Below are 19,242 nucleotides of genomic sequence, written 5' to 3' on the forward strand. Positions count from 1 at the left end.
TCATGGAGACTTATAACGGACACTTTCCTAACACCAAAAGTTCCCACGCTGAGCGATACTGTTTACGACACTATTATGCATACAATCCAAGTCATACGTTTATTGTCATTCATACTCTTATTTTTAACCGAATATATTTGCAAATATGTTCCTTGTGTCAATTCAAAAATATTGTAATAATGTGATTAAGAGGACTCTCAAGGCGCAAAACAGGAGAACATAACAACCACATTTTCAATTGACAATCATTGCTTTAAATGGATGTGGTCGATAGATTTGTATAGGCATATATAAACAATGTATTTAACTTGTAAACCAAGGTTGGATTAGTTGGTCGAAGCAACATGCACGTGGATAATAGCGTCATGAATCGGGACGGGCTCCTACATCCTCATATACACATTATGACATAATAAAGAGTTTAATCGTTCACGAAATAAAGACATAGAAGCTTACCCATTTATACAGGTTCTACACATTCTATTTCTCCATGGCAATAGAATGTAAACATTCTATTTTGCGCCAAACATCGCCTACAACTCAATTCTAAGTGCAGCATATTGGACGACTCCACAGTCATTGATCATTCGCGACTTTAAGTCATTCCTGTTATCTCTAGAGCATCCCGTATATCTATAGCGCTGCATTTCTTCCTCATCTTACCATGGATAGGGTCTGGTGCATTCCGGAGTTCACTTATGGTCCCACAAAGGTAAACTTAGGAGAAATTAATTTTAGCATACTGTAAATGCCGGTGCATAATGTGCATAACAAAGCATCATTATTTTCATTATCTTCAAAGGAATTCTGTAGAAGCAGCCTTTATTTTCAGACTCTGCAGGCCTGCTGGGAGGAAACATATTACAATAAACAGGTAAGATTCATCCCACAACAACATAAACAACAGAAAGAGAGTTGTATTTCAAGACAGTTTAGAGAAGGTGATCATAAGAGTTCTTAATATCACTTGCAAATTGTGAGGCATGAGCAGTTGTGAAATGTTGCGTGAGGCCCTTCTGAAAGCACATGATATGGTATTTCGTGGCACGGTCTCACACCTTACCTCATCTTGCAGAAGAAGCTCATGGTCCACTATCTGCTGCTCCAGAGTCAAGGCCAGGTCCCGCCCCATGTCACCACAGAGCACATGAGCAACTGGCTGGTGTCTCAGAGCAAAAAATCCCTTAGGGAGAGGTGAGTACCACGTCAGCACTCACCTTCACTGCCACTCCCTGCCACCAGCAGCACTCCAGGAGGTGTGGGTAAAATAAACAACAGAAAAATCAGAAGCCAGGAAACTTGAATAACTCTGTGTTTTATTTGAAGGGTGTGGAAGGAAACCCTGCAGGAAGGAAACAACCTCGCTCAGCTGGTAAGAGAATGAGAGTTAGAGACATACTACAAGTTAGTGAGCTCTTTACTGGCCTTTCAACAACGAGTTAGCACAGCAGAATAGATCTGTTGTGAAATTAGACTAATGGGACTTCCTGTTTCATACTGCAGGCCTGGGAAGTAAACACTTGCCTAAAAATGATGAACATAGAGCATGAGGCTTTCTGCAAGCTCCGCCGCTCCATGCACCCCACCTCGCCAGCTGACATGTGAGTTCCATGTACTGCCCTGCATATGACTTGATCCATTTATCTACACATCTGTAACTATGCAGAAACAGACTAAGACAGTGTTCTCTGTGAGCACATTGCACATCGTTTAGCTTTGTCTTCTCCTTTTTGTTGATTTCAGCGATCCTAAGGTCCACAGCATCGTGGAAAGAGCTGTGAGGAGCATTCTGGGCGAGCAGTCCAATGAGCCCCATAGCAACCTGCTCAGCCCATCTCAGGTGGTGGTGGAGGTGGTGCCCAGGCTCCTCCTGGCCCTGTGGCTTCAGCCAGAGGAAGGCCATTCAGAGCACCCAATCCTAATAAGCGGGATGGCCGTGGGCATGGTGGCGGCCGTAGTGGAGAAGCTATCCTGCATGTTAAAGGACCCTTCCCCTCACATCCCTTTCTCCAGGGCTGCTGCTTTTGACTCTGTGCAGTCGATCCTCGGGAGAATCAGTCAGTCCTTCTCCACCGATGACCTGCAGAGCCCTTTTTATATGAGCTCTGTCTGTGCCTTTGTGGCGGACGAGGTGCAGAGCTGCTTCCAGCCCCCTGCAGCCACCCTACCAGTTCCCCCTGTCCTCGCGGTGGCCGTTTCCACCACACTACCAGCTGACATCCAAGCAGGTGAGTAGCAATGATAGAGAGCACTCTGACAGACACCTGCTCTGATGACATCTTGGTGCCTTGTAGTAGTAGAGCTCATCAGGATTGTTGTTGTCACCCATAACACAGACCCGGCTTCTTCCCACCTGGAGGTTGTGGACATCACCCCTAACAGAGAGGCAGATCAGGATTCTTCCCACCTGGAGGTTGTGGACATCACCCCTAACAGAGAGGCAGATCAGGCTTCTTCCCACCTGGAGGTTGTGGACATCACCCCTAACACAGAGGCAGATCCGGCTTCTTCCCCTGAATGTTGAAGACATCACCAGTAACACGGAGGCAGATCCGGCTTCTTCCCACCTGAAGGTTGTGACATCACCAGTTGACATCACCCCTAACACAGAGGCAGATCCGGCTTCTTTCCACCTGAATGTTGAAACATCACCAGGAGGCAGATCCGGCTTCTTTCCACCTGAATGTTGAAGACATCACCCCTAACACAGAGGCAGATCCGGCTTCTTTCCACCTGAAGGTTGTGGACATCACCCCTAACACAGAGGCAGACCCGGCTTCTTCCCACCTGAATGTGACATCACCCCTGGACATCATCACCCTAATACAGAGGCAGAGCCCATCTCTTCCCTCTTGGAGGTTGTGGACGTCACACCTGAAGAAAGGGCTCTCACGATGGCCGTCTCCACCACTCTGCCAGCTGACATCCAAGCAGGTGAGTAACACTTAGAGAGCACTCTGACAGGTGCCGTTTGTCATGACATCTTAGTAGAACCTTTCAACTGGCCAGTGTTAAGAAGCTACGGTTTGCATTTGTTTACATTCTGTTCCTCTTTTTTCCATTTCCAGGGGATGTTGCTGTGGTCATCTCGGATGTCACCCCACACGTCACCAAGGACGTGACACTGGATGTTCCATGCAGAGCTAGGAAAGGGGCAGTCCGGCGATTATTTTGCAGGCTTTGGAGGGCAGTGTGCTGCTGCGCCTGCCACAAGGAAGAGGAGGAACAATATTAATTATTCATCAGACCTTCAGAAATGGGATTGAACCATAGACCATTAAATTATAATTGGACTCAATTCTGCTTTTCTTCTGTTTACTACTTAATTTCAGAACTTTTCTATAAACTTTCACTTTGCAAGTGTGGAGTAGGTTGTGTAAATAAGTGGGAAACATCCCAATTTTAATGCTTTTAATAATTTACTTGTACATTTAAAAACAAATGTATTATTTGACAACAAAAAAACAGAAGGGCGCTCAACCAATGTTGAGTTGAAGTGCAACCAAAATTTTTTGAATCATCATAGAAAAGGAAATAGCGCAACTCTTGCTCACTATAAAAAAAATGCATTATTTTATTCAGGCAAGGTTAAAAGTTTAACGTTTCGGCCTAGTCTATGATGATATGCAAGTTGTGTTTGCCCAGGAAAAGGGTGACCCAGACTCACCCTGGTTCTTGAGGGTTGAAAACAGTGAAAAATGATCATTAAATAAATGGGACTTGTCTATTCTTGAATAATATCTTCAATGAACATGAATTTAAATACAATTGACTTGAGGATCAGAGCAGGCAGGCTGACTGGCTAGCCCTGAAGGCCCTCTGCCTCTACCTCTGTGTGGTTCATCTCATCCAAGAAGTTGTGTGGGTTGTCTTTCTCTGTTGGTGTGAATCACTATGACCTCTCCCTCTACCTGCCATTTGGCTGATCAGAAGCATTCTGCTCTTTCTTGCTCACATGAACAGGAGGAATGGCCTCTGGGGTAACCTCCTCCTCTATCTAACGCCTCTTCCACCTCCTCTTTCTGACTTGTTCTCTCTCACTGGGTGTTGGATAGTTCCTCCTCCTCTGTGTCTTTGTGAGTTTGGAGGGAGTTATCCTGTTCCGACTTCCTCTAAGGGCGTGCACCGTAATCTCTTTGTGTGTTGAGGGGTTCAGTGGTTTTGGAGGGAGTCTGAAGTTCGATTTCTAGCGATGACTGTGGGGTCTGTCCTGTGTCCTCCTCCCTCCAAACACCCAGCCACTGAGACATGTGATGAGGCCAAGAAAGATCCCTCTGGAAGGACGGGATAGGACACATCACAACACTGCTGCTCATTCATATTCAAACACACCTCAGAGTACGGACACAAACATGGACCCCCACACACACAGTCACATCACGGTTACAATGTTTACTGTTTCCAATGATGATGTATTGTAATGTGCAGAACAATGCCGGTCCGGTCGTTAAAGCTTGGAGATCTTTCCAGTTCATTAGCCCCATCATCACCTACATGCGTGGGGGATCCCAGGTATGTGTCTTTGTAACTAGCTAATCCTAATCTACATTGTCAGTCATTTGATCTTGATGAAATGTGTCACAGCCATTGCTGAAGTGGTTTTGTTGATGTTGTCTTGTTGTTTATCTCAACAGCAGGTGGTGGTGAGGATGCACCACGTGAGTAGGGTGAGAGGCCTGGAGACTCAACTGGTGTGTGCCACAGCCAGGCTTAGTCCTGAGGGCATCCCCTACTGTGCCACCAAAGTGCAGTCCAACACTTGGATCCAGGTAAGAAGTAAATACTACTGAAATAGTATTAGATTAGTTTTTTCTTCACTTTTTCCATTTGGCCTTAACATGTATTCTCTCTGTCAGCGTGTGGCTGGCAGGGTGACCCACTATGCGTCTCACCTCCGCCACGAGACGTCTGTGGACGTGATGCTTAGCTGCTACCAGGTAAATAAACGAATTCCTATGTAAATAGACTAGACATTACTGGGCATTTTTACATTAGATTCGGTGTGTTCTCTAATAACGTGTGTGTGGTAAACAGGTGTGTTGTGTGTGTTTTGAGCAGCAGACTGATGTCTCAGTGGTGTACGCCACTCTCCACATGGGGCTGGACGGGCTTCTCTCCTCTTCAGCGTGGTCGGAGGCTGCCTCCTTTTCTACGCCCACCACTCAGCAGTTCACTGGCCCAGAGCCTGAGGGCCACAACTGGTATGAGGTCAGACGTTACACACACATACTATTGACTAGGATCATTAAGATCCTTCCATTGACCGATTGTTTTATGTCATTGCATTGGTCATTGATTTTGAATGCTTATTTTGTCGTAGGGCTGGGAGGAGGACCTGCTGCCTGAGGAGAGGGAGGTTCCTCTGCTAAAGTGAGTTCCTCTAAATGTCTGTGTCGTCTGGGCTTGTCAGATGCTGAAGGATAGTGGTCATAATACTGTTATCCCACCATTGACTCTAATGGTTGACGTGCTCCATTCCCTCCCTTTTCACAGCCTCTACCTTACCACCAAGAGAGTGGAGGACATCGCCCTGAGGCTCGTCTCCCTGCGCCAGGCCTTCACTGTGAGTGGACCCACTTTTCTTTTTCTCTCTGTGATTTCTTGTTCTGTCTCCTAGAGGAAGATGTCTCACCCTAACTCTTCCCTCTTTCCTAGACCCTGCTTGGTTCCACCCTGAGCAGGAACCATCTGTTTGTGGCGGGAAAGGTCCTCCTGGGCGCTTTGGTTCAGGCCAACCACATGGTAACTCACTAACTCATTCTCTTTCAAGGGAATTAGAGCATCCCTGAGGGGAAATGTGTTCTGTTCACTAAGATGCTATTTTCATTGTCATAGGACGAGGCCAAATTCATCCGTACCTATAACGACTTTGTTGGCTACCTGAGTGACCCCTCCAAGCGGAATGACATTGAGAGAGAGAGCTGGCTGAGGCAAAGGTGAGTTCATTAACTCTTTCAAGTCTCACTGAGTTCTTCCACATGCATGTCTTTTATACATCACTTTTATACATCACAGTAGCTGATCTATATGAAATCATTCCTATTTTCTCCTAATGTGTTTTCTTGTCCTAGATCCATCATGTGAACATGATAGATGTCCTCTTTGAGCTGGTGCTGTTTGGGATGATGACAGCTCAGAAGTCCCTGATGGTGGTAAGTAGCATCTCACTGGTACATGTTTTGATCTCTCTCTATTAGCAGTTTCACTTAAATGCCTCTTCTCTTCTCTCCTCTTTTCTCCTCCTTTGTTTCCCTTAGCACCCTGGTGGGTTCGTGGAGCGTCTGCACGCTCTCCTGTACTCCTTCCTGCCCACTGCTGCCAACATGGAGCCAGAGGCTGACAGATACCTGCTGCTGCTCAATGTAAGAGTCAAGAGGTTACTTCCTGTTTACTTCCTTATTCATGGTTAACCAGGTTTCAATGCCATTTTAGGGGGAGTATTTCTAATTGTCTCTCTCCTCTTGATAAGCTAGTAACTCAGAGCCATTTTCAATGTGTTGTGTGGTGTTCTCTTCAAGACGGGCTGATGGCTCTGCTAGATGACATGTTTGGCCAGCAGCTGGCCTGGTACTTTAACCCAGAGTCTCTGGTTACTGAGCTCTCCACCCTCCTGGAGTACCACTTGGAGAACCTCATGGCCAGCATGTAGTCCTACTGCAGGGACCATACTGACCTAAGACAGGGATTTTTTTACTAGGATTAAATGTCAGGAATTGTGAAAAACTGAGTTTAAATGTATTTGGTTAAGGTGTATGTAAACATCAGACTTCAACTGTACCTAGAAGTACACACTATTCTTATTTTTTTTTTAAATGTATCTTAAAAGTAAAAGTAATATAGTCAACTATACAACTTCTACTACTACTACTACTACTACCCTTTATATCATCCAATAATATATAATGAAAAACACTCAACATGAAGAATTAATACAATTATGTTAATTTCAAATATTTATTTTGAAATATAGATTAGGTGCTCTTCTTTTTATAGCAGGAAGTAAAGGGACTGGACAAGGCTTTGCCTATAGCTGAAAACATCCTGGAAATGAGCGAACGCTTCCTTGGTTTCTTCTTGGTGGAGCATACACTCTCTGTTCGGAGGATTCTTGATCATTGACAATTGCTGAAAAAAAAAATGTAAATATAACATTTTCTTTAACTGACCCTAGTTGGTGTGAAGAATTACTATTGCATTATTATTATTTAAATTGTAATATTCTTTATTTACAAATGATCATTGACAATTTACATAGCTGGGCTTAAAAAAAAGAAGGTGATAAAAACATTTAAATATATACATATTATAAATATATATTTGTCAACTTTCTTATATCTCTCAGATTTAGGACAGACACTTCAGTTCCATGTAGTGAATCTGTTATTCAATGCGTTTGTATGGGTTAAAAGTAAGGCCGCATGAAACTCATTAGACAAGACTCTTGTGTTAAAAAGCATGATCATTACAAAGGTGCAACTCGTGCTGGGGTCAATAAAAGGCCACGCTAAAATGTGCAGTTTTGTCACACCACACAATGCCACAGATGTCTCAGAGACAGAGACTGAGAAAAATAGGAGCAAGGAAAAACGCTGGTTGACTTGTTTTGAGGGAGCGTGCAATTGGCATGCTGACTGCAGGAATGTCCACCAGAGCTGTGGCCAGAGAATTGAATGTTTATTTCTTTACCATAAGCCGCCTTCAATGTCGTTTTAGAGAATTTGGCAGTATGTCCAACCGGCCTCACAACCACAGACCAAGTATATGGCGTCATGTTGGCTGTAGGGTTATGGTGTGTGCAGGCATAATCTACGGACAACGAACATAATTGCATTTTATCAATGGCAATTTGAATACACAGAGATACCGTCACGAGATCCTTAGGCCCATTGTCGTGCCATTCATCCACCGCCATCACCTCATGTTTCAGCATGATAATGCATGGACCCATGTCGAAAGGCCTGCATACTCACCAGACATGTCACCCATTTAGCATGTTTGTGATGCTCTGGATTGACGTGTTCAACAGCGTGTTCCAGTTCCCACCAATATTCAACAACTTCGCACAGCTATTGAAGAGGAGTGGGACAACATTCCATAGGCCACAATCAACAGCCTGATCAACTCTATGCGAAGGAGAAGTGACACGCTGCATGAGGCAAATGGTGATCACACCAGATACTGACTGGTTTTCTGATCCACGCCCCTACCTTTTTTTAAGGTATCTGTGATGAACATATGCATATCTGTATTCCCAGTCATGTGAAATCCATAGATAAGGGCCTAATGAGCATATTTCAATTGACTGCTTTCCATATATGAACTGAAACTCAATAAAATCTTTGAAATTGTTGCATGTTGCGTTTATATTTTTGTTCAGTACACATTTGAGTGTATTGACTTACCTGTTTCACTGACGGCAGGGGTCTGGTTCTGGGAAGGTGTTGGAGTGCAGTGGTTCTTCTTGTTGTCCTTCTTTGTACACTGGGTAACAAACAGTCATTTATACAGTAGGAGAAATTGCACACAAAGGGTATCAGTGTTTACCATCATACTGTACGTAATGAATAAAAATAATCTTTATCATTTGTATTTTGATGACATATGTACCTTTGGGTTGAGTCCACAGAGAGCGCTGAATCTTCCTCTCTTCTTTTCCTTTCTACCAGTTGTTGGAAGCGCAGAATGACCTACCTCGTCACTGCCAAGTGCATTGTGTGATGACAACTGGGTCATGGAGGGAGGTGAAGAGCTAGCCTCATTGCATTTAGCTAGTAGTTCCCTAGTTAATGATTTGACCAGGGCATCGTCAAATGCATAATCCGTTGACTTCATTGCAACCTGGAGCATCTTCTCTGACCCGAATTCTTGAAGAAGCCCCATGTAGACAGCCTTGAAAATCTCTTTGAATTTCAGATTCTGGGGGTAGGCTTGAGTTTGTTCAGGGCCTGAGGTGCCACAGAACTCAGACAGAATCCTCTTTGTGAGAACTCTTGATGTTTCACCAATGTCAGAGGATTCCAGTAATGTGATAGGGGTGATCATTGACAGCAATCTAACAATCAGTAAAAGTAACAAAGAGGTGTAGTCATTGCTAGTGGAGTCAAATAATGCATGTGTATCAGAGTCCATGGCTGATGAAGTTGATGGATGCACAGAGACACTAGACATCTCCAGATCTTTGTTGTCCATCTTGGATTCCACCTCTCCTAAAACTTGAATATGCACAGTTCCAACATTGTGTGTGCTGCTGCCAGAGAGAGAGGGTTTAGGAAATGATTTGGCACTAGACTGACGGCTAGTGGTCATGAGAGCCGGGCTGTCAGAGTCAAGTGTTCCAGCATCAGTTGGGGACAACCCATTGATTATGTTCATCAACTCTGATAATTCTTCTGATGAATTGGAGGCCACAGAACAGGTATCCATGACCTGATTGACCATTATATTGGTGAAAAGGCTCTTTGTGTCACAGTAAACCTGTGTGGAACTAATGGAGGTGGCAGAAGAGTTCGGGATAAGCTGACTTGTTTCCTGCAGAGAACCATCAGAGATGATAGTTTGGCAGAAATCGGATCCTTGTGATGGTGGAGGAAGCCAGAAGACAATCTGCTGTAGCAGACGTTTTATTGACTCCGTAGCAAAGGAGTACACAAGGTCAGATGGGAACTCCCTGGATTCTTCAGAAGCATTCAATCCTGTATTCAGCTTCAAAAGAATAGAGTCAGACACGCTCTTGCCAGCTGGCACAAAAAGAGCCTGGGGGGTGTTGTGACTTTTTATGAGCTCATAAACTTTGTCAGTGAGCTCATGTGAGAAGTTCTGAAGACCGTCCCTGGGGCTGAGTCTCGCAAGTCTTCTTGTAAAAGAAGTGACATCATCTGCAGTGGCTATGTGTTCCGTATCTTCTCTTGGAATGACCTCCATAACAGTGTCAACTATGGCAGAGATGGTTTGCCTTGTGTAATTTGTTGACCCTTGTGAATGAGTTGAGGAGTCACTCATATCAATGACCGAACTCCTAATGATAGGACAATATATTTCAACAGGCCACTCATTGGGGACTGGAGTGCCTGGAAGAGAATTTGTAAAATCACTCTGAGACCCTCTGGTCATGGCAGAGGTGATGGACAGGGAGGACTTTGAGGAGGATGGCCGGTGTATCTCGTGTCTATCAGTTCTCACCATGTCAACATCCTCCAACATGGAGCCCACGATGGAACGAGTCAAGAGGCCTTTCTCTGAGGTGCTCATCCTCTCTGACATAGACACTCTCCTCTGGATTGTCATCAGAGTCTGACTAATTAAGGCTTTGGAATAATTTGCCATGCTGGTCTGGCTGCCTTCATGTACACTGTAAATCATTTGTGTAGAAGTAGCTGTTCTGCATATGGATTCGGCATGTTTGGGGGCCTCAACCACATTGTCTAGGAGGACCGGTTGTTGCTGGGCAAAAAAATCCTTGACCTTGGTGAACACATTGTTGAACAGGTTAACAGTGCCTGGCCAAATGATCTTTCCTTTCACATTGGCCCCGTTGTGAACACTGACAGGAAGGGTTGAAGCTGACAGGGATCTCTCTAACTGGCCAGACACTGAAGCATCAGACATTTTAGTCATCTGGGTGAAGCTAGTAACGTCTTTAGTGATGCTTCTGACGATGTTGGATGCTGCAGAATTGGTGCAGAGAAGAGGTGAATAAAGATGGAGTTCCACTCTTCTGAAGGATTTTGACATCTCTATCATCACCATCATTACTGGACTCTGCACAAATGTCTGCACTTCTACCATCATTGCTGGTATTTACAATAGCAATTAACCCTGATTGAAGGATCCCGCCAGCCATATGTGAGGCTTTAGTTTGAAATTCATCAGTACATAGTTTGTCAAAGGCTTTGGATTTAAGACTTCTAGAGGATGCCTCCTCCTCATCATTGTTGATCTCACCATGCAAATTGTCCTGTGTATTGACAGCATAGTCATCAACAGATAAATATGATTTGGAGGCGGCAAGGACGTCAATCTGAGAAACAACGGCATCCAAAAGCTTGGACAGGTCTTCTGTATCTCCTTTTAGGCTAGAGAGGCATTCCTCCATGGATTCCTCAGAGTGATACACAGTGAGGATCTGACTAATGACCTCCTTGGTACAGGTTTGAAGGTCCGCTTGGATTTCAAGAGAATCCCTATTACAAGTCACCTGAGAATCTAAACTTTCACTAGGAGCCTGTTTGAGAGTCTCATCATATATTGGTGTAACACCATCGATGACCTTTACAGAGTCTTGGCAGGAAGTGAGAAAACGCCTCAGCATTTCTCGAAATCTATGATATATAATACGAGCAGCAGAAAGGGTGCTCACTTTTGAAATTCTGAGAATTTCAGATTCATGTGCCTGCATGGACTGAACAATAGTCTCCACATCTGTTACAAAAGTGTCCAGTAATTTAGATGCTTCAGAGTCTCCCAGTAAGCTGTTTGTAAAGGGGTTGACAGATCTCAGAGCTTCACTCACTGCCTTTCTAGCCTTTGTCTGGAAAGACACACTGGAGAGTTTTGTCATATTTATAACTGGAAGACTCTGGGTAGATTCACTGTTGGTGGTGCTGTCCTGCAGACCAAGTGGAAAAGTGAGATGGGAGAGACATTGTTCACTGTCTAACAACTCAGATGGTGAGGCGGAACAAGAACTGGTGAAATCATTCAAGTCAGACATGATGCCATCCACAAATAGAATGGCCTCCAGAGACTCTTCAGAATCACACTCTCCAACAGAAGATGAGAACTTCTCCATCACCTCAGTCTTATACAAGACTAGAACCTGGCTGGCAATCGCTTTTGTGGTGTCAAGGAGGACTTGGTCTTGCAAATACTTTTTGAGAGCCAAGAGAGGTTTTGGGGTCTCACTTTGTCCTTTTTGTTCATTCATAGATGAGGGGGTTATTAAAAGTGGTTTACAAAAAATGGAGTCTGATGTGTCAGCCTCACCATTACTGGAATGACCGACGTCCAGGCACAAAGTTGGAACCATTGTGAAAGAATCTTTGGTGCTCTCCACAAATGTACTTGCGAGATCCCCCTTTTCTGGACAGGTAAGAAGCCTCTTCAGCGTATTTTTCATGTCGTAGTAACAACCAACAGTGTAAGACCAGATCTTACTTTGATGGTTTTCAAGAAGGATCTGCTCACCCTGTGCAGGGGAGCAGGATGCCCTGATAGACTGGGTAAGATTGTCCATGTCTGAAACAAAGGTACTTACCAACTCAGAAGCCTCAGGGTCAATCATAAGGTCTCTGATCTCACCTATCCTAGGAGTTGGACTAGATGATGTAGTGCCAGAACAACATGATGTACAACCCCTGAATCTTTTAACGATCTCCCGGATCGATTCAATGGCCTTGGTCTGAAACTCCTCAGTGAGTAGTCTGTCCATACTTTGTGTTGACAGACGAAGACTAGATTTGGCACCTTTGATATTTAGGTTGCTCTCTCCTTGTTTTAGCATCTCCTCGGGACTTTTACAAGCTTCAAGCATCTTCATGTGGTCAGCAACAACACAAAGCAGTTCCCTCTTGTCGGGTTCATTTTCCTCCTTATTGCTGAAGTTCAAAACAGTGCCACTGAGGGCTGTCATGACCTGTCCTGTTAAATGTGTCATATCCACCTCAACACCATCCTCTATGAGAACAACACTCTGCTCAACACTCTTCCCATTAATGTACATCTGAAGTATGTTGGAAATGCCAGACACCATCTCCTCAACCACCTTGGTGCTGGAGACACCACCACTGGCAAAAATGACAGGGGACATTCGCCCAGAGATGGGAGTTTGGATGGCCACAGAGATTATAGAATTGACCTTCTTTGACACTTCTCCAACAATAACCCGGGATAGACTTTGAGTGTCTACCTGGCCCTCTCTTTGGATACAGAGGACATTGTTCAGCGACTTTTTGAAGGAATCCTGGACACCAGTGAGGAGACTGTCCTCAGTGATCCCAAAAAAGTCACTGAGTGGCTCAGATGAAATAGACTCACCATCTCCCTGAGTATTTGGCAACACTGTCTGAGACCTTTGAGAATACAAAGCAAACAATAGAACATTCCATAATCAATAGTAGACACGGTAGTCACATCAATGCATAATTCAGTAATCAATTAAATTGGTCATTAAGAGTAAACTGTTACACAGATAACAAAACATATTTTCACAAAATGAGTTATGAATAGTTAGGTGAAACCGGTTACTTTAGGAATGACTGAACATACCCATTACGAGAGGAGCTTGATTTGGCCGTGCAAGACCTTGAGGATTTGCTGCTGCCTCTCTTGCGAACCTTCAGGTTTGTGCTAGAGGATCTCTCTGATTCTGTCAGAGACTTGCCGGATACTGGAGACACATGGCTGTATATCCGTACAAAACGGAAAATTGCAGGGATGATGACCTCCAGGATGGCCTCAGATACAAACCGCACAATCTGCAGGCACATCTCTGCAAGCAATGCCCTCATCACCTGTAGGACCGAAACAGTGTAGGTAGATTACTCATAACCGGGCTCTGAAACCAAGCTCCTCAAAGAGATACCAACAATCTCACATATGTTCATGAGAATCATGAAAGTGGCATACATTGGAAAGCATGAAAAGCAGTAGGCTACTAAAAAGCTCTTTATATATAACTGTTGTGATAATGTGGATGATACTGTAGATAGATAAAAGGCTTGTATCTAATTTTCTTGAAACATCTATTAATATATCTATGAATCATTTTCAAGGTTAAGGGACTTACAGGGTCCATCCTGCCAATGCTTAACTGCCTCCATTGCCTACAGGAGATAATTAGATGTTTTTAGCACCAAAAGGCACACCAACACACATACAATTTATAAAATCCTTCAGATGACATTGCATTCAAATACTACAATAGAAGTTTGGACATACTCCTCAGTAAGTTTTTCCAGAAACCGGATGATAATCGGGTTGAAAGCATCCGGATCGATTGGCGGGAGGTCAAGAGCCCTGGTCTGACAGGCCCTGGAGACACACTCACTTAGGATCTTTTCATTAGATTGTCCCTGGTGAGATGTTCCCTGAACTGCCATCCCAGAGAATTCCACAGATGTAGAGGGACCTGTGTGCAAAGCAGCATTCACCAAGGTAAAGAAGTCAGAAAACATGTATCCTTCTAAGGCAAGTATGTATTAGCCAATTTTGTGTACTTTGTGAAGTTAAGTACCCAAGAAAGGATTATGCACTCTGCTATTAGTCCTCTGCTCAATAGATGTCCATACTAAATCACATTTACATGCAAAAGGATTACATTCAGTGAAATTAGAGTTTAATTTATGACCTGCATCTGTATTAGTAATCTGCTCCACTTTGTTTCTCTTGGTCCTCTTGGTCTAAAAAAACAATACAGTCAATGATATACACGTAGATACTGTATGAAGCCATTCCAATACAGCCCTTTGAGTAGAGCAAGGGTAAGAATGATTATAGGGCTGTCCCTGACGAAATCAATTATTTATAGACCGAGAGACTTCCTGTTCTAATGTTAAAATGTATTTTTCCATATCAGACACACCCTATGTGTTTGAATGCAATCACCTACATAGGCACTGAGCTTGTCTGATGCTTTAAGCCCACTGTTTGATTAAATAATTAAGACACACAAATGACTCAGAAAGAGCCCGATGGTGACACTGTATTATTACAGCATAGCAAAGATTAAAAACAGCCGAATCTGTGAAATTGCTTAATTCAACATTTTGGCGGTTCATGAGGCTTGGTGCTCACAGAATCAGTAGGCTATTAAACAAATACTCAAACAGGCAACAGAAGCTATATCTGTCTTACTCCTGTATATATGTATACAGTACCAGTCAAAGGTTTGGACACACCTACTCATTCAAGGCTTTTTTTTATTTTTACTATTTTCTACATTGTAAAATAGTAGTGAAGACATCAAAACTATGAAATAACACATATGGAATCATGTAGGTACCAAAAAGTGTGAAACAAATCTAAATATATTTTATATTTGAGATTCTTCAAAGTAGCCATCCTTTGCCTTGATGGCAGCTTTGCACACTCTTGGCATTCTCTCAACCAGCTTCACCTGGAATGCTTTTCCAACAGTCTTGATGAGTTCCCACATATGCTGAGAACTTATTGGCTGCTTTTCCTTCACTCTGCTGTCCAATTCATCCCAAAACATCTCAATTGGGTTGAGGTTGGGTGATTGTGGATGTCAGGTCATCTGATGCAGCCCTCCATCACTCTCCTTCTTGGTCAAATAGCCCTTACACAGCCTGGAGATGTGTTGGGTAATTGTCCTGTTGAAAAACAAATGATAGTCCCACTAAACGCAAACCTGATGGGATGGCGTAACACTGCAGAATACTATGGTAGCCATGTTGGTTAAGTGTGCCTTGAATTCTAAATAAATCACAGACAGTGTCACCAACAAAGCACCCCCCACATTATCACACCTCCTCCATGCTTCATGGTGGGAACCACACATGCGGAGATCATCTGTACACCTACTCTCACAAAGACATTGTTGGAATTTGGACTTATCAGACCAAAGGACAGATTTCCACCAGTCTAATGTCCATTGCTCGTGTTTATTGGCCCAAGCAAGTCTCTTCTTCTTATTGGTGTCCTTTAGTAGTGCTTTCTTTCCAGCAATTTGACCATGAAGGCCTGATTCACGCAGTCTCCTCTGAATAGTTGATGTTGAGATGTGTCTGTGACTTGAATTCTGTGAAGCATTTATTTGGGCTGCAATGTGAGGTGCAGTTCACTCTGATGAACCTATCCTCTGCAGCCGAGTTAACTCTGGGTCTTCCTTTCCTGTGGCGGTCCTCATGAGAGCCAGTTTCATCATAGCGCTTGATGGTTTTTGCACTTGATGAAACGTTCAAAGTTCTTGACATTTTCCGGATTGAATGACCTTCATGTCTTAAAGTAATGACGGACTGTTGTTTGTCTTTGCTTATTTGAGCTGTTCTTGCCATAATATGGACTTGGTCTTTTACCAAATAGGGCTATCTTCTGTATACCAACCCTACCTTGTCACAACACAACTGATTGGCTCAAATGCATTAAGAAGGAAAGAAATTCCTTTACTTAATTTTACTTACTTTACTTAATACTTAATTTTTAACAATCATTGAAAAGTGAAAGACTAAAGTTACATACATGGGATGCTTTAGTGAATTTCAGAATGTCTGGAATAGAAAAGGCAGAAATAAAACAATTCAATAAACATTCGCAGCCAGTCATCCAAAACATATCCCTATGCAGTTGTTAAATTCCTGTTAATTTATGAAATGCATTCCAGGTGACTACCTCATGAAGCTGGTTGAGAGAATGCCAAGAGTGTGCAAAGCTGTGATTAAGGCAAAGGGTGACTACTTTGAAGAATCTCAAATATAAAATAGATTTTTTTTGATACCTACATGATTCCATATGTGTTATTTCATAGTTTTGATGTCTTATTCTACAATGTAGAAAATAGTAAAAATAAAGAAAAAACCTTTTGACTGGAAATATATATATGGATGATTTACAAAGCCAGTAACATTTAACAATTAGGGTATTGATTATAGACCTAATTTAGTTGGGTTTTCCTATCTCCTCAATTTTCTTAGACAATTAGGCTAAGGCCAGGGTTTCCCCATCTCTGCTGCTGCTGCTGCCTCTGCAGCATTGTTCTCAATCCCAATATAGTGGTTAACTTTGTTATTATGCACATAGCAACATAGGAAAGGGCGGCAATTCTCCGGAACACTGAAGATTATGTTTCAGAACCACGGACAGCGACCGTATCCAATGCAGGAGAAAGCGCATTTGTTATAAAATAATATTTGATTTATTAGTGTTGCACCATTATTTTAACATAATATAACCATATACAATTTCAGTATCACGTCTTAGCGTGATGGACTGTGCCATCCCTGTGGCCTCGGTAATAGATTAGTCAACTGAGACAGGTGCAAATCAGACAGGTGTCCAAGTGCACCATGAAGAAAAAAAAACTTTTGCAACTGCTCGACTTAAGAAATCCCTGTCAACCAACAGCCTATTGACCAAACTGTCGAACAAATGGGGTCAGCCCTAGATTTACTATTAGGAGATAAAAGGGTATTGCATGGGCAATTTACCTTCCTCAGAACAACATGCTGTAGGGGCAGGTTATAGATATGAAAGATATCACAAATATCCACATCTCTGCTCAATCTATTCCCTTACCTTGACTTTATTTCTCTTCATGGCATCCTGCTCCATCTGAGGCAGAGGATCCTTCTTCACCTCATCCTCTTCTTCATCATTCTGATTATCAACAAAATCTCTCTCAGCTGCATCAGTATCAGTGCTCTGTTCAACTGTGGACCTGTTGGCACTGGTCTTCCTCTTGGTCTAAAAAGACAATACAGTCAATGACATACTGTATGTTGCCGTTGGTATACAGGCCTTTGAGAAGAGCTACAGTAAACAATTGGTGATTTTATATTAAGAGATGGAAGTCTGTTGTAAGGACAATTTATCCTCCAACCTCACAACATGTGATATGGCGTATTGGACAGGTTTAAAGTGTGGACAGGTAAGTCCCCAGATTTCCCTTTCTCTCCTCAGTCTAGTCTCTCACCTTAACTTTTCTCCTTGTCACAGCCTTGAGCTCGATCTGAGGCAGGGGATCCTTCACTTCACTATCTTCTGGATAGTTTAAACCCAGGATATCATTCTTCATTTTCTGGACTTGACCTTCCAAACGTTGATGATCATGTGGATCATCTTCATTTAAACTCTGGAAGAAATTAGACCATTCTTTAAATGCTCATGGATATGGACAATATACCACAGCTAAGAGCTGTTCTTACACATGACACAACGCACAGTCATTATAAACTGGTTACCAACTTAATTAGAAAAGTAAAAATAAATGTTTTGTCATACCCGTGGTATACGATCTGATATACCACAGCTTTCAGCCAATCAACATTCAAGGCTCAAAACACCCAGTTTATAATGGCCAATTATATACATTTTTTTTACAGAACAGGTTTTCGCTATAAATACACATAGATCCTATTGCCTGATATCAAGATTCGTAATTAATATGTTATGGAGTCACCTATTATTATTATAGTTTAGGTAGAATTATGATAAATAGCCTACTGCTCTTATCTTTGCAAGGATCATATTTCAAATCAAATCAATTCATAGATCCCTTCGTATATCAGCTGATATCTCAAAGCGCTGTACAGAAACCCAGCCTTAAAACCCCAAACAGCAAGCAATGCAGGTGTAGAAGCACGGTTTGATGTATAACAAGTCCCATAGGTTATTTTCATGCATATTTCTTTTTACAATATTAAAAATGATAATATTAGCGGCACATTAACGTTAGCCCACACCGCCAACCAGCTGCCACTACTTGCGGCACCCCTATCGGCATGGACTGTGTACCCTGTGGTTCCTGCCGCAACATAAAAAAAGACGGTGCAGCGGTTCCTGCACCACTGCATGGGGCTTCTCTGTTAGCAATTCATAGGCTTACCTTATTATCCTCCATGGTTAAAGTCTATGGCTGGAGCCTATGTTCCCATCATGTAAAACTTTACCAAGTGATTACCAAAGAGATAAACTACCGCATTTTATACGGTAACTCAGCCAACGTCATAATGTGAATGCACTTTGACGTAATAAAACAACTTCAGGGAAGATCTGTCAATCAATGCAATCAGCGACGCAATACTGGATCCCCATACCACTAAAAAGACCACTCGAAACAATAAATACTGGTGTATTAGCTCCGTTTCCGTTTTTTTGTACAAAAATGTGATGAGACAACAAATAAATAAGTAATGACACCAATGATGAGCAATAGATAACATTGTAAATAAGAATGTGTTCTTAACTGACTTGCCTCGTTAAATAAGGTAAAATCATTTTTTTAAATAACAAATCAAATGCAGTAATTTGAGAAGAACTCTTGAGGGCGACTACGAACCAGTTTTGAATAAATGAGGACAGAAGCATGCCATGTATTGTTGGGTCAGAGGCGAAGGGTCATAGTTGAAATGAGAAAAGATGGTGGCGCACGCAGAAATACACGTGGTTCACCGTGGTGGCAGCAAAATAAACTTCAGAGAGACAGTTATTACAAATGACATGAGCTAAACGTGAATTAACTGTATGTCACAAGTATGTCATGGGTGCAAACTGTAGCCCTGGCTAGCT

The 19,242-nt window shown here is 42.7% G+C and overlaps 2 protein-coding genes and 1 long non-coding RNA gene across 6 annotated transcripts; 2 read left to right on the top strand and 1 right to left on the bottom strand.

Moving 5' to 3' along the window:
* Window positions 1-1,053: 1,053 nt before the first annotated feature.
* Window positions 1,054-2,524, top strand: LOC135547774 (uncharacterized). The gene is made up of 5 exons (XM_064977031.1): window positions 1,054-1,194; window positions 1,327-1,372; window positions 1,504-1,601; window positions 1,744-2,228; window positions 2,337-2,524. Exons 1-5 carry the CDS (start codon window positions 1,085-1,087, stop codon window positions 2,522-2,524), a joined length of 927 nt encoding a protein of 308 aa, XP_064833103.1. The 5' UTR covers window positions 1,054-1,084.
* A 602-nt stretch (window positions 2,525-3,126) lies between these two features.
* Window positions 3,127-19,006, bottom strand: LOC135547039 (uncharacterized). Of its 4 annotated transcripts, none has more exons than XM_064975609.1 (10): window positions 18,560-19,006; window positions 17,648-17,806; window positions 17,251-17,418; window positions 14,345-14,396; window positions 13,936-14,125; window positions 13,784-13,820; window positions 13,264-13,508; window positions 13,033-13,067; window positions 8,403-8,481; window positions 3,127-3,204 (listed from the first exon to the last, which is right to left on the bottom strand). In XM_064975609.1, exons 1-9 carry the CDS (start codon window positions 18,572-18,574, stop codon window positions 8,408-8,410), a joined length of 975 nt encoding a protein of 324 aa, XP_064831681.1. In that variant the 5' UTR covers window positions 18,575-19,006; the 3' UTR covers window positions 3,127-3,204; window positions 8,403-8,407. The 4 variants fall into 4 exon arrangements, with proteins under 4 accessions (XP_064831681.1, XP_064831678.1, XP_064831679.1 ...); XM_064975606.1 differs by lacking the exon at window positions 3,127-3,204 and adding an exon at window positions 7,102-7,125; XM_064975607.1 differs by lacking the exon at window positions 3,127-3,204 and adding an exon at window positions 7,735-7,806.
* On the top strand, window positions 5,319-5,743 carry LOC135546906 (uncharacterized). The gene is made up of 3 exons (XR_010456630.1): window positions 5,319-5,370; window positions 5,494-5,563; window positions 5,656-5,743. It is a non-coding gene; the product is annotated as an uncharacterized LOC135546906 (long non-coding RNA).
* Window positions 19,007-19,242: the final 236 nt, after the last annotated feature.

Source organism: Oncorhynchus masou, chromosome 10, assembly GCF_036934945.1.
Source record: "Oncorhynchus masou masou isolate Uvic2021 chromosome 10, UVic_Omas_1.1, whole genome shotgun sequence".
In the NCBI taxonomy this organism is placed as follows: domain Eukaryota; kingdom Metazoa; phylum Chordata; class Actinopteri; order Salmoniformes; family Salmonidae; genus Oncorhynchus; species Oncorhynchus masou.